This window comes from Zosterops lateralis (genome assembly GCF_965231275.1).
Source record: "Zosterops lateralis genome assembly, chromosome: 4".
NCBI lineage: Eukaryota > Metazoa > Chordata > Aves > Passeriformes > Zosteropidae > Zosterops > Zosterops lateralis.
Window position 1 is genome coordinate 14,731,460 of NC_139765.1, and position 14,414 is coordinate 14,745,873.

The 14,414-nt window shown below is 41.1% G+C and overlaps 1 protein-coding gene across 1 annotated transcript in view; it reads left to right on the top strand.

Annotated features, from left to right (window-relative positions):
- TMEM178B (transmembrane protein 178B) overlaps nt 1–14,414 on the top strand; it is a gene marked incomplete at its 5' end in the record, with an annotated part of 211,417 nt that overhangs the window by 174,482 nt on the left and 22,521 nt on the right. The window contains one exon of the mRNA XM_083859468.1: nt 12,437–12,574. Within this exon, the coding sequence (XP_083715594.1) occupies nt 12,437–12,574 (138 nt within the window). The remainder of the gene's footprint in view (nt 1–12,436; nt 12,575–14,414) is intronic.

Here is a 14,414-nt window from a genome sequence, read left to right on the forward strand (position 1 = left end):
CTGCACTTCTGACCTCCATCATCCTCCCAATTCCATCAGGTGTAACCCCATATAAATGTCATGCTGGAAGAAGTCACCTGTATCTTGCAGTCACTTCAAACACCCACGTGTGGTCCAGCCTTGGCCACAGTCCCCTGCCTATCAAGTGGCATTACTTTGAAAAGGTCTTAGAGTTCACAGTCTCTATGAGCATGGTTAATACAGTGGTCCAGGAGCTGCCCCCATTACTTATTCAACACAAAAATGCTTAAGGGAAAATATTTTGAAAAGAGTGTATCTGACATTTTCATCGAGCTTACTGTCTGTGCAAAGACACAGCTTTCTGAAGTTGTGCTTTCAGTGTCAGCCCACCTCCACCAGCAGCTGCTTAACAGTGGATCTCCCTGCCCTTGCTTAGGGAGTATGTTAGGGTGTGTTAGAGCTCCTTTGGGGTCCACATTTGGCTCTGTGTTTCTGTATATAGAAAGAGCAGGCTCCATTTCCTCTCAGTTGAAAGCTGCAGTATGCTTGTCCAGACTCTTGTGATGCCTATCTGGTCTTCCAAGAAGACATACAATGTCCTAAAGAAAATTCAATAAACTATTATCTTTTAGTAGTAATTTTGCATCTCTGGTTAGCCTTGTAAATCAGCTATACCATTACAACAAATGACTATTTACATATAAAAACACAGCAAACGCACCTTCACATTTTTCACCAAGGCATCAGTGCATCATCATAAGAACCATAGTCCTCTAATTTCAGGAGAAAAGTTATTTCAGTGTTGCTGAAATGGGAATCAGAAGGAAAGGGACTGATCACAGTACCACTTACCTCACCACCTATCAGTAACTGCTTGGCAGCAGAAACTGGGCCTATTCAGCTGAAACAATAGTTTGCCTCTCCAAACTGGGGGTTAATTAACCACTTGAACAAACTGCTGAGTGCAACATTTTTCTTTCCTTCATCTTGTCACATGATGATTGGACCTCTTTCTGGAATTTATTTTTTTAGCCAAATATTATGAGATTCAATATATGTAATTTGAAGAAGATAGGGTGTGATACAGGCATCAAGTAGCTGAGTCAATCTGTGAACTGTCAGTGATGTTTTGGGCAGTGATACTTTGAAAAGTAAATTCAAAGTCATGCCACAAAACAGTGTTAGAAAACAGTTGTTTCCCTACAGCTGATCAGATTGGCGGAAGTACTGAAGATTCCTTCTTAGAGCAACTACTGAGTCTTGTGGTATCTGATGTTAACCAGATAGTTTGTATAGACTGAAGGCTGTGTCCCATTTCCCTTCTGCTAGGAAAGACTTCTAAGTTTACCATGTGAGAAGAATTTATTAGGAGGCATCTCAAGCTAGACTGGGCTTAAAAGGTGCTTAAGGCATTTTTTCCAAGCACGTATTTACTGTGGTACTACAGCTGTGGATATGCTTTTCCTTTGTGCTGTGTGTAACATCTGTGCAGTGGGCTTTTGTTTGGCTCTTTGGCAGTTTTCTTCTCCTTCCCCCAAGCTGCTTTGGCTGCTCACCCAGCTTTTTACCAAATTGCAAATTTATTTTCCTTCTGCTTTTGGCAGGCCCATATGTGGAACTGTCAAAATGTCATTGCCATCAACTGTAAAAGGTTTAGTGCCACATTATAAGTGGCACTAATAAGTCAGTGCACATATAATAATAATAAGTGTCACATATAAGTCAGTGAGCTTATTAACACAGAAGTGATTGGATTTTGGAGAGGGGCAGGGAAGGACCAATGGGTATCCATTTTCCAGGCACCTGCTTTCTCTACTAAACATTTTTTCTTGTCACATATATATTTTCAGAAAGTGGTTGCTATCTGCATAAGAGAAAAATCAGCTGGAGACTCCATGAAGAATAAGGCTGTTCTTTGTGAGATTCCAGCAAGCTGGGAGAGGGAGATGGAGAGGCAATGGGAGCAAGTTGGCCAAATTCATTTGAGTGTTTAGTGACAACAGATGTTTATTTTCACCAATCTAGTGGCTAGAGATGAGATCTTGCTGCAAAAATTGGGTCTGATGAAAACCCAGTGTCAAAGTGGGAGATGTGTGTTCTTTATTCCATGGATACCAGCTTGGCCCCATAAGAGTCATGATTTCCAGTTGCTCTCCTCAAGTTTATAGATGCCTGTTTTTAGGTGAGAGCTACTGATTTACATCTCTGTGGGTTTTTTTGGATTTTATCAGAATGAATTCCAAATCACCACTGAAAAAATACCCATACTGCAGGTTTTTATCTGTCCAAGGCCTTTTTAGGGCCTCTAATCTCTCTACCACTGCAGAGAACCTAGCTGGCACTCTTTAATGTATTAATCTTCAAAATGACCTAGTGAGCTGAGAATTTTCCAGTTTATGACAACTGAGGCATAGAAAGCCTGACTTTCAGTGGTTTTTGAGGAGGTGTGTGTCCCTGTTTTCTAAGATGGTGTCCTGAAGCCACAGAGGTGTCTAACAAAACTACAGAAAGTTTGATTCTCCTGCTGGGAAAGGGAACCTGGTGGCACCCCCAGAGAGATGGGCATTGCAGCAGGAGTCGGAGCCCCGTGGTCATGGGTGCGATGTCTCCAGGACCAGGCAGGAGAGGCCCCTCTTAGTCCTGAGCCTGGTAGCAGGCTGGAGTGCCTCCTGCAGGCTCCAGCAGCCCTCCTGGAGAAAATCTGACCTCAGAATCAGGGGTTTGGTCAATCAAACAACCATCCCCCACCTCTTCTTTGTGCCAAGCAGAATTTTAATGTACTTCCAATTTCTCTTTTTAGCACACACAAAGAAAAAATAAAAAAATTAATAATCATCTATAAGAGAAGTTCTTTTCAGACAAATGGGAAAGCATTCAATGCTCATATATATTTTCCCCCACATTTAAATGGTATCTATTTAAATGCAGATTTTCTGGTTTCATATGTGGAGCTTGGAAGAAACGCCTTTCAATTTAAATGTTAATAGAAGAGTAAACCTCAAAATCAAAATTTTTCCATAAGGGACAGTGTTTTTTCACAGCTCTAAATGTCTTTCAATACTTCTTCCCTCCTTCTCCTCCATCCTCCTTCCTTTCTTCCTACACCTCAGCCCAACCTCGCTTGCATTAAATAGTCTTTTTAGAAACAAGAATACATCTTTCATAGCTCCTGAATGAAATGTTTAATGCTGGGATCTGTGGAATGAGTGTGTTTGAGCAGAGTGCTGGGGCACTGATAAAGCAGAGATACCATCCCTCCACCTCCAACATTTTTCATGCTGGCCATTTATCAAACGTGCTGCTCTGAATGCTTTGTGCTGGGATTATGCTCAGGCTCGTGCAGTGGTTGGGGCAGGGGATGAAAAAGAAGGAAAACATTTAGCATAATATTTTAGTAGCTCCTGATTGTGAGCAAGGCTTTGGTGCTGGGACAGGCAGCAGAGAAGGGAAGTCAAATGCAGAGAAAAGAAGATAATAAAAAAGATGCTGTTACTAAGTGTCTGTCTTTCTGTATTGCCTCTCCTGCTCCTCCTCTGCTCCATTACTGCACATCTCCAACTTTATCTTTGGGAAAAGCTTAGGGTAAATCTGTTTTTTACAAAAGACACAACACTGTCTGATACTGGAGTTCTACATACAACTATGTTTTTTGCTTCTTGTCACACTCCATTTCTCATCTTTAATGTAAGCTTTTCTTTAATTTTTCTCATTGCTCATGTCAATTATCCATCTGTTTTTGTCCACTCTTCTTTCCTCATGGAAAGAAAAAGGAAAGAAAAAAACTGGTTCTGGATTTTCTTCTGCTTCTTTCTGGCTCTGATGAGCTTATCCACCTTTGCAAGAAGTGGCTCAAGAGATAATAACTAAAGATTAAATCTTATTAAAATTCCATGTGATTTGTGGATATGTAGATACTGTGATGGTGACCAGCATATAAAAAGCAAACTGTAACAGGGCAGAGTCTGCTCACAGCAGAAAAGCAATTCTGTAAACAATAAAGTAACTAATATATAGAATATGTTATAGGGCTTTCTTTGTCCAGATTATGTTCATACAAATATTACTATATTTGTATATTATTATCTGAGTGCTATGAAGAAAACGTGTTAAACTGGCTTCTATAGCCCCCTTGGGAGACAGAAGAAAGTCTGTTTTTTAGAGGAAAGCTTTGGAGTGCCCAACCCTCCCACTGATTTCTGGGAAAGCAGAGCTCACTGGGCTCTTCACCGATGCTCAGTACCTTGCCCCCAAGGCTTCTCTAGGTGCTTGTGACAGCCTGGCAGCAGGAATATGTGTAGTGAAGCTGGCCCTGCTGCCCTGCTCTGCATTGCCTCCTGTGCACTGTACTTTGTGGGGGCATAAATGAAGTATTCAGTCTTAGTGGTTCTCAGAGCAACATTTCTCACCAGCACTGAAAGCACTTTACGATGAAGGGAGTCACCTTTGCCCTGAACCCAGAGCTCACCATGGATTTCTTCCAGGGCATTGGAGAATGCAGGGAAACTAGGGAAACTTCAATTTAGAAATGGGCTTTCCACCTGGCCTCTCCCACTATCACCAGGGGTGGAGGTGCTGAGAGCAAGGAAATAGCACCTCACATCTTTCAGGAAGGATCCATCTGGTCAGGCTAATGTGATGCTGGGGGACTGCGTTGTCCTTCCTCCCCATCAAGATCATACTTGGGCTTTGGTGGCTCCAGGTAGAGCTCACTCCCCATGGATGACCAGCATAAAGAAGTGTGTATTACTTGGGTTTTTCAAAAGTACAGGAAGGAAGGAAGGAAGGAAAATTAAAAAGGCACAGCTTTGATGTCATAAAGTCCCAAAGTCCTCACTGAAATTGGGCAGAAGCCATTTTATTTCAAATGCCTCCGATTTTTCAACACCTGCATAATCCACAGAAGCTGTGTAATGAAAAGCCTCTTAACTTGGTCACAACTGAGAAATGTTTGTATTGTGTGGCCTCACCTAGCAGGAGCAGGAAGGATTAAAGCTATGAATAAGAAGAGTGGCCAAAATTGCAGGTGCCTCAGACTTTCCTGTTTCTGAGGAGAGAGGGGAAAAGAGGGGTGAAAGGGTTGACTGGGAAAATTGTAAGTGTACTCTGCTGGGACCAAAGCTTGGAAATATTCCTAGACAATGATGTATTGCAGTGCTGAAATCACAGACAGTAAATCTGGAGAGAGAAAGAGTCTCTAAGATCAGCTCTTTAACATCACTGAAGAAATATAAATGATCAGCTTCAGGTACTTTCCAATAAAATCTCCTCACCAGAACCAGAGAAGGAGAGGGAATGGTGTGGAGTAGGTAAGGTAGAACAGGGTCTGACAGAGCAGAGTAGAGTTCAACAATGCTTTGGGGTAGGCTCAGCTACTCTGGCCCATTAGGTCAGGGGTTGTAAGGGCAAAGCTTTTATTTTCTTCCTGCTCTGCTGTCACTTAGAGTTGAGTAGCAACACAACAGATACCAAAAATATCCTTTTTCTTCTCTGGCCAAAGTTGCTTTTTGAGTGTAAGGGAAAGTAGGATTGGAGCAAAAGGCTGAACCCTTCTATGAGATGGTATTCACAGCCATCTTTCTCCCAGGACATAAGTCTTGTGCCTTCTACAGCAGAACTGCTTCAGACATGTAAATTCCTGCTGTACAAACGTCCCCTTTATTCATTGAACTCTCTAATATCCATATCATAAAGTCTCTTGAAGACAAATCCACCTTTTCACCCTCATGAGACACTTTTTCTCACCCTTTTCTGCCCTGTACTTAAACAAGCCTCATTTCCTTCCTTCCTTCTCTAGTGCCTCCTTAAATCCCTCTCTTCTCATCTAGGGGTTTTCTTTTGCCTCTCCTCTGCTCTACATGAGGAAAAGGCAAGAATAAAATCAAAGCTTGTTATCTGAGCTCCAGATAGTGCTTTCAGCCAGTGCAGAATTTCTTAGGCCACTGTAATTTTCCCCAAATAGTGGAGGAATTTCTTTCAGACAGTAACACCAGTATGTGACCCTTTCCTCTGGTGCTTTATGACAGTTCACCAGAGGTAAGAAATTGCAGTGTCATGTGGGGTTTACTATTTGCCAGCATAAACCTCTAAAGGTGTCAACCTTTGTCGAAGACATGACTTCATTCCTGCCTTGAACTATTCACCTGACTCTGAAATTGTGGGATTTCTTATGAAGGAAGGGAGACTGAAGTGCCAGGAGTGTGTAGCTGGCACCTTCCTTTTGTGATTGTTTCTGTTTAAATAACTGTAAGAACACTTTAGGAACTCTGGTGGAGGAAATCCATATGGGTGGCCTGTCCTGACAAGAAAAAATCAATCTCATGATGTCCACCCTCCATGCAACTCATCCTGAGAGACATGTTAACTAGCACAAACCACAGCCACCTTGCAAAGCTTCCTATCATATTTTCCATACTGGTAGGTTCAGACTTTGCTGGCGATCAAACACGTAACAATTTATCACACAAATAACATTCTCTAGTCAACAGAAGGTGATGGGATTTTGTGGTTTAGGAGAAATTATGCATTTGTCTTACAAAGGCTATTGTACCTCTTGAGATGGCTCCCTTCATCCTTGATGGAGCTGGTTTCCCTTCTGGAATGAGCTGGTGAAGGTCTTCTGCCGTTCTTTCTCTCAGCTTTGAGAGAGTTGTGTTTTAGTGTATGTTTGTGACATGCGTATTTCTGAGTCTCTCGGGTGCAGATACTTACATGTAAATATAATCTACTGTTACTTGGTTGAAGTGGGTTGTACTCACTGAGATTGCATTAGAGTAATCTTTAAACTGAAGTCCAGGTTGCCACATGATTCAGTGAAAGGCACTCAGAGATTTTAACAGAATCTCAGGTAGACGAATACATAGTTCTTTTTTTATCTCTTCATACCTGAAGTGCAAAGAAAAGATAAAAACCCTCACCCTCTATTTGCCAACCTCATCCAAAATACAGTTTTATTCTCTCTGCAGAGAGAGTAGTGAGTGCCAGAAGATGTCACTCAAAATCACCTGCATTAACAGTCACTTGTCCATTGTACCTGAGAGTTGCTAGGGCTGACATTCAATAAAAGACATGTCTGTCCAATTCTATCTTGCCCCCCACTGAAGTTTCAGGGTGAGATAAGAGAAGGGATTATGTCAGAGAAAGATACCTCTGTGCTGTTGATTCTTTATAAGAGAAGTAATTTAAACAAAGCTCAGTGAAATCTGGTAAATTGTGCTCTAGGGGCTGTGTGCTGTTCTTGAACAATTTCTAATACATACATTTGTTTGGAAAAGGAAGAAAAAGGAGAGATTTTGACTCTTTTCAAGTACAAATGTTCTTGATCCCTAGTAAAGACAAATCAGAGGGGATTTAGTACAGGAGGGTATAGATCACAGTGACGTGCAATGAAGGATTATGCTAAAGAATTACACCATCTCAGTCTATTTCTACTTGTGACGTTACTATATCCTGACATCTGTTCCTAGAGGGGCACAGAAAGGCACTTGTGATTTCATTTTTGATTTTCCCATTTGTTGAGACACCTCAGGAAAGAACTGTGTTGTACCCAGAATGTCTTCTAAGCTGTTTTAGATATTCTTGATATAGACTTCAGGGTGCTTAGTCCCTTCAGACCTTCCTCTACTGGGATGAGGAAGGAGGACATGGAGGATGGATTATCTGATGTACTATTTGCAGCAATATTGTACTTTCTGAGGGCCTGATAACAAGCACTATAGTTTGATTTGCTAGCAAACACTTGAGAACAAGCAGTTCTGAAAGCAAAAGCAGTGTTGTGTGGTTCAAAAGCTGTCCAGAAATCCTGCTGATACAGATTTAATTATACACTCCCCACAAACTTTCATGTAGCTGGGGGCATGTTGACTATTCTAGACTTGGTCTCCCCCCCTTTCAGAAGAGTTTCATAGAGTCCTTCCTGTATGTGTTGTGAGGAAAGCAATTTCTATTTTTTTTTTTTTTTTTGAGGTGTTGTTAAATTCTGTGGAAAGGAAGATAGATAACAACAGAAAGACTGAGCCCTTGCTTTGGAAAGATGACTTGCAATTTCAAGGAAGAGAACGAAACATAAGAAGTCAAAAAAGCATATTGAAATTTTTAAAAAGCAAAGCTGAATCAGAACATGTTATGTTTGCAGCTGCTAGGGTGTGAAACTTCTTTCATGATGTGATAACCAGCATGAATTACTTTATTGCTCATAACAAATACAGATGGACAGATATCAGGGTGAAAGGAAGGGCAGGGGCATTTGCAAACTGACAGAGAGAACCTTCCATCACATGTTGCTTGGAAATAAATTACTCTTAATCAGCTTCTCTGCCTTTCTATATCTTCAGGAAACCTATAGAGTTAATAGTCTCAGCAGAAAACAAAAATGTTTTTAGGAAATGCGTGTTGGTTTATGAGAATCTGTCTGTATTTTAAGGAATTTGTCTAAAATGCTAATGTTTCTCTTTTCATCGTGATTCAAAATGCTTGTGGCTTTCAACTTTATCATTTCAGCTTCCATCATGGGACTTGGATTACTCCATTCTTTGTCCCTCCTCCAATGTTATCAGTCAAGAAATTTGTTGTTCCCAACCTACACAAGCATGATACCTGTATTCCTTGCTTGATGATCCACATTGCTTTTGAGTCAGGATTGAGTTCCCTGCCTTTTACATGCAGCAGCAACTGTACCAGTGCTAGATATGAAAAGTCTCCCAAAGAGAAGATATTCACTCATAGCTTTTAGTCTACATTAAAGAGAAAAAGGGATGAAGAAGGTTTCTAAAAAATGTCTGGAAAGATAATATTGTATTTTCACCCACAAGTGATGTTGGTATCTATGTCCACATAGTAAATCATTGAAACCAGTAATCATATAGGCAAAGTGTTAAAAATTAACTTCTGTATTACAGGTTATGAAATAAGCAATGTAATACATTCCTTATTCTCATCTTGTAGCTACATTTCTAAAGGTTTGGCTTGCTAGATGGTGGAGAAGGGGAATTCGGTGTCCCTGCAATCTGTGTACATTGTTACAGCATGAGGACTTGGGATGGGTACCCAGGAGAGGATCAGCTGCAGGACCAGCTAAGCAATGCACATGAATGCACTGAGATAAGTTTGTTTGCTGTTGCAGCTCCCATTTGGCTGGATAAGATTCAACAATGCATTTTGCTGGCATAATCACTCCTTCAGTTGATTGGTGTTGTCATGCCATGACCCTGAGATCCTATTACTCAGAGAGGTTTTCAAAAAGAGAAAGAATGTAGAGAACTAATAATTTCATAGTCTAAAAATAAATAAAAAGCAATTTCAGAAAAATAAACTAAACCCAGAATGTGCTCAAACATCATAAAGTGGTGTTACATGACAGCATGACCCTTTTTATCTTTGCAGGATGCATTCAGGAAGGGTCTTATTAGTGCCAATCAAACTCAGACAAAACCCCATCAATTTGTACTGATGAGCTATTGTTTATTTATATGTCATTCCCTCCATCCTAAATTAGCAGAACGAATTTAGATATTGCCTCGAGTACACAATGCAAATCTTTGCTTTTCTTCTGTCCTTTCCATGTCAAGTACCACACCAACAAACAGTAAGAATAAATAACCCCATTAATAGGGATTGAATCTAGGGAATATAGGCTCCTATTCCTCTAAATAGCCTGAGGGTGGTGATTCATTTACATCCATTAAATACTTTTCCACAAAAGAATCACTTTGAATAGACTTGATCCCAGCACTGCCCTCAGCTTCATGTGGGCACTGACAGGTGAGGAGCACCAGGAAGATGCTGTTGGACAAGTGCAGGCTGTTATTGAAACCAACTTTACCACCCCCTTTCCCAAAACTGCCATTTGCAAGGGCTCCCCTCAAGCTCTTCTCAAAGAATGTTATGGCAGGACAAAAGCCTAATAGTTTTAAATAGAAAAGAAAGTTTGTATTTTATTTTTTTTCAGATAATCTCTAGTGGATGGACTTGTGAGGAGCACATTTGCAACTGGCCTAAGCAGTGGCAATCTTAAACTAAGATCACTGAACTTAGTGAGAACTAAGAGTTCATAAAGAAGTTCAATTTGGATTTCACTGTGTTAGAAAAGGAATTTCAGGCTCCATCAGCAAAAGAGGTTGAGGGAAACAAATGTCAAAATCTGGCCTAGAAATCTTGGTCCTGTTCCTTTAAGTCTTCTGTTTAATGGCAAAATTCACAGAGATTTTAGCAGGATAAACACCGTTCCTGAGTTTGGCATCCATGATGTGAGGATGCTTGTGATCTACTCTGGGGTCTATGAGAACTGGGTCCATCAGCCAGGCATTGGCGTAGATCTGAGGGGTTCTGGACATCTTGTTGCTGAGTAAAGCTATTTAAGCTGTGCTCATTAGAAGCAGATTGTTAGGCTGTGGTATATTAGGACAGGAAAATGGTGTTACTTGGAGTCAGCAGTCGCAAGTTAAATTGCAAAGGGTTGTAGGGCTGACACAAAGAGCTGTGCAGCACCTTGGAGAGGTGCTGTGCTGTCACGGAAGATGACATAGAAAACAGTAAAGATTTTATGTTTTCATTCTCAAATTGAGCCCAGGTCCTCACAGATGGAAAAAGTAGGAAGACACTGGGCCATCAAAGATGCTTACTAACGCTTACTACTTGTTTTAGAAAGCACTTTGAGAAATTCCCAAGGAGCAGAGACATTGCCTGGGGGAAGTGCAAGTTTCTGCAGGAAATGCCTTTTTTTTTTTGTCTGTACTAGAGCTCCTTGAACATACTCGAATGTGGTGGGACAGTCACAAAACCTAAGATAAAAGTACTTATTTTAAGATGTGTATCTTGTTAAAAGGGTCTGATTACTGGAGGACTGAAGACTTGGTTATGTTTATATTGTCAGAGAGACTCCTTGGAAAACCAGTGACAATCTACAGGAAGGAGTTATAGCTTCAAGGGAGAGGTTGTGTTCTGCAACTTGATCTTGCACACAAAGAGCTATAATGAACATGGACCTGAGAAAACTGCCTTCAATCATTCTGTACCAGCATACTAGTAGACTTTGTGGACACTTAGCATTTTGGATTTGAAATTTTATAAATCTCTGATCATGGTAATTTATTACTCTTCACAGAATTCATTGAATCTGTGCTGTGGGTAAAAAGCATAAAAAATAACAGAAACTGAGACATAGTCAAAGGCCAGACAAGGAGAAAAGCTGCCATAGAGGCTGGTGGATGATTCACAGTTTTCAAATCTTTCTCCTCTGTCATAAGCATTCTATTTGTTGGGAAAAAAAAAAAAAAAAAAAAAAGTTTCAAGAAGGAAGCAAATGTTTAGAGAGTTGACTTGGCTGGAATTTTCTCTTTTTATGTGTGCATGAAGGGGGGACAGGGAATAATCAAATGTTAGTGAAAATGCCCCCATCTGTTTCATTATCTGAGAGTGTGAAGATGCTCTTTAGCTCACATAGTCCTTGCTCTTTCAGTTGCCAGGTGGTCTCACTGCCCAGATTTCACATCCAAACCAACTGTGAAGGATTTTTTTTCCTATCACATGCAGGAAGAGGGTTCCCAGCAGTCCCACAGTCCCATTCTTTTGGCAGAAGGCAAACATGCAACATACCCAGGTCTTTAAGGATTCCATTAATTAGGACTTGGGGACCATTTTCCTGTATTTATGAAATAACTGCAGGTCAGCCCCTGTCACCTACATAAGATGTACTCAGTGCTCACTAGAAGAGCAGAAATGTTTTGCTCCAGCGCCCTGCCCTCCTCCTACTGGTGCTCTCTGGTGCAGTCAAAAACTTCCTCATCAAAAATAATCTGGCAAGGTCACCATCTATGTACAGGAGAGGACAATGATGTGTCTCCTGTCCCAGCCATGTATCTGGAGTGCATCTAATGATGCTGACACCAGAGTATCGGTGTGCCTCACCACCTTTCACTCCTACCACCACTGGTTGCTATTGTCCAACTTACCATGGGAAGCTGTAGCCCAGAGGGGCTCAGGAACTTGCCCAAAATCACACAGTGGGTCACAATTGGGGTGAATCCTCTGTCATGTCAGTGCTGGTGCAAAATGTAGAAACTGCTTTGCTGATCAGCTTGAGTAGGGTGACGAGGAGTAATGGACAGAGATGAGAAGGCAAGATGTAAACAGATATTGTGCTAGTGCCCAGAGACTGGAGTTATTAGGCACACCATTGCACTGAGGCCATTTTACAACTTCTAGCTCCCGAGAAAGCTGTCACAAGTCACTTGGGTGCATCTGCACTGAGTTTCATTGTGTGGTAAAATTGTTACCTCCTCTCTCTCCCCAGTTCAAGTTAGTGACTTAATTTATGGTTTGTCCTCACTCTGAATCATCTTTGCTTAAATCATCCCATACCAACACACACTGAAGCCCTTGCAGATCAGTAGCATTTTGGATTAAGACTGTTATGAACCCCTGATGATGCTGATTTATCACTGTTCCCACTCATGCTGTTTTTCTGGCTTTTCCACTGCAGATCTGCGCAGGATGACAGCTGGCTTCATGGGCATGGCTGTGGCCATCATCCTCTTTGGATGGATTATCGGCGTGCTGGGGTGCTGTTGGGATCGAGGCCTTATGCAGTATGTGGCAGGGCTTCTCTTTCTCATGGGAGGTAAGGATGGTAGTGTTTGAAGAAATGCATTTTTCTTGTTGTCTTCATGTGCCCTCTTTCCACATGTCCCTCCTTTTTTAAGTCACTGAAAATGTGTTTTCAGGGTTTTTTACTTGATCTGGACTTGGTTTCATTCCAAGCTCCTTCTGGTGCATATCAAGGATCACCCAGCCTTAGTTACATTTAACTTCCATCCCAAAACTTGTCTGGAGTGTCTGTAACTCATGGTAGTAGAAAGTGTAATCTGAGTTTTTTAGTACAGTACTCCCTTGTTGTAAGTAACACTGTAACTTAGTATGCTCAGTAATAAAAATCCGAAGATTATGCAGATGTTATTCCCACCACTGTCCTATTTCACAGTGGGACCATTTGATACCTAGGAACTGTGCTGAGAGTTATAATCTATATTTATTACTCAACAGTTTTTCTTGAGTCAAATGTAACCTTTAGTTTACATCTCTCTTTCTTTACTGTACCTGTGAAGAGCATTGTCCGTTTTCCCACTCTACATAAACTTTCTTGTAGACTTCTCTCTGTAAGAACAGTTATGAGTCCAGCAGCCCTTTCTGCCACCTATTCCTCTTTGTACTTGCCTTTTTCAAACATGGATGAGAAGGACCATTTGCTAACAAGGTCTAATCAATGCCTTGTATAAGTGGTGTGATGGTTTCCTTCCCCTGCTGGTAATTCCTTGCCTGAAGTATTTTGTGGTTGTATTTGCTTTTTTCATGCTGCATCACATTGGAGACCCACAGTCATCCTGCAGCTGGATGAGACATGCAGACCTTTCTCCACCTTTGTACTTTCCTACCGAATACTCTCCCAATTTACAGCAGGGGTTTTGTTTATTATTCCCCAGGTACATGCCCTGACACTCTGTGCCTTTGAACTTCTTCCCATTCTTACTATACCAGCCCTCAAGGTCACCCAATATTTCCCATGTAATGTACCAGCCTTCCTTACTAAAGGTGCCATCCAAATTTCTGTTAACAGCAAATTTCAAGGCATAGTTACTTGAAATGAGGGGTGTGAGAGTCAAGTCCCAAACACAGCACTTGGGCAAATGTCTCAGAGTGAACACCACTGCTTCTGTTCTCTCTTCTTTTCTCTGCTAGTGATTTTTGTTTAGCTGGGTTTTTGCCCTCCAGGCAGATCATCACTCCAGTGCATTTTATCATCTGTTTATCTGTACTGTGGTGTGACACAGATCAGTGTGTGACATAGAGGAAAGATTCTGTAGTCCTGGAAGAGGAGTTTAGTGCTGCAGTAACAAGTATTTATGTTCTAGTGATGTTGTCCTGGTGACATTAGACATCAGTTCTCTCTGTGCCCACAAACACATCTGAAATCTGCTAGGACCTGATGCAAGCGCACACTGGTCTTTGTGGGGGTGTCTGTAAATGGTTTGTGGTGGTTGTCAAAACATTATAGGCAATGGCTTGCCAGATGAGCTGGGTGTTTCTTATTTATTTAAAAGCTTAGTTTGCACAGGGGCCATTTTGCTCTGATCTGCTCAGATATCTGTGTGGTATTTAACTTACCACAGCACAACATTCAGATTAAAACATTAAGAGTATACTAAATAAATACAGGAAAATTAATTTTATTGGAAACTAGCTATGTCTTGTTTACTATTCAGAAATTATCATTATATATGGGTTGGTTTCCACTGCAGCTGCAGAGATTACCTTTTGGCTGAATGCTATTTGTGAGTGATTTGAAAGATGATTGATAAAGTTTTCTGGTGAAGAGGTTCAGTTTTAACCGTGTGCAGTGGAATGGGTCACTCACAGCTTACAAAGCCATCTTTTGGCATGCTCGAACAACACACCTTTCAGTG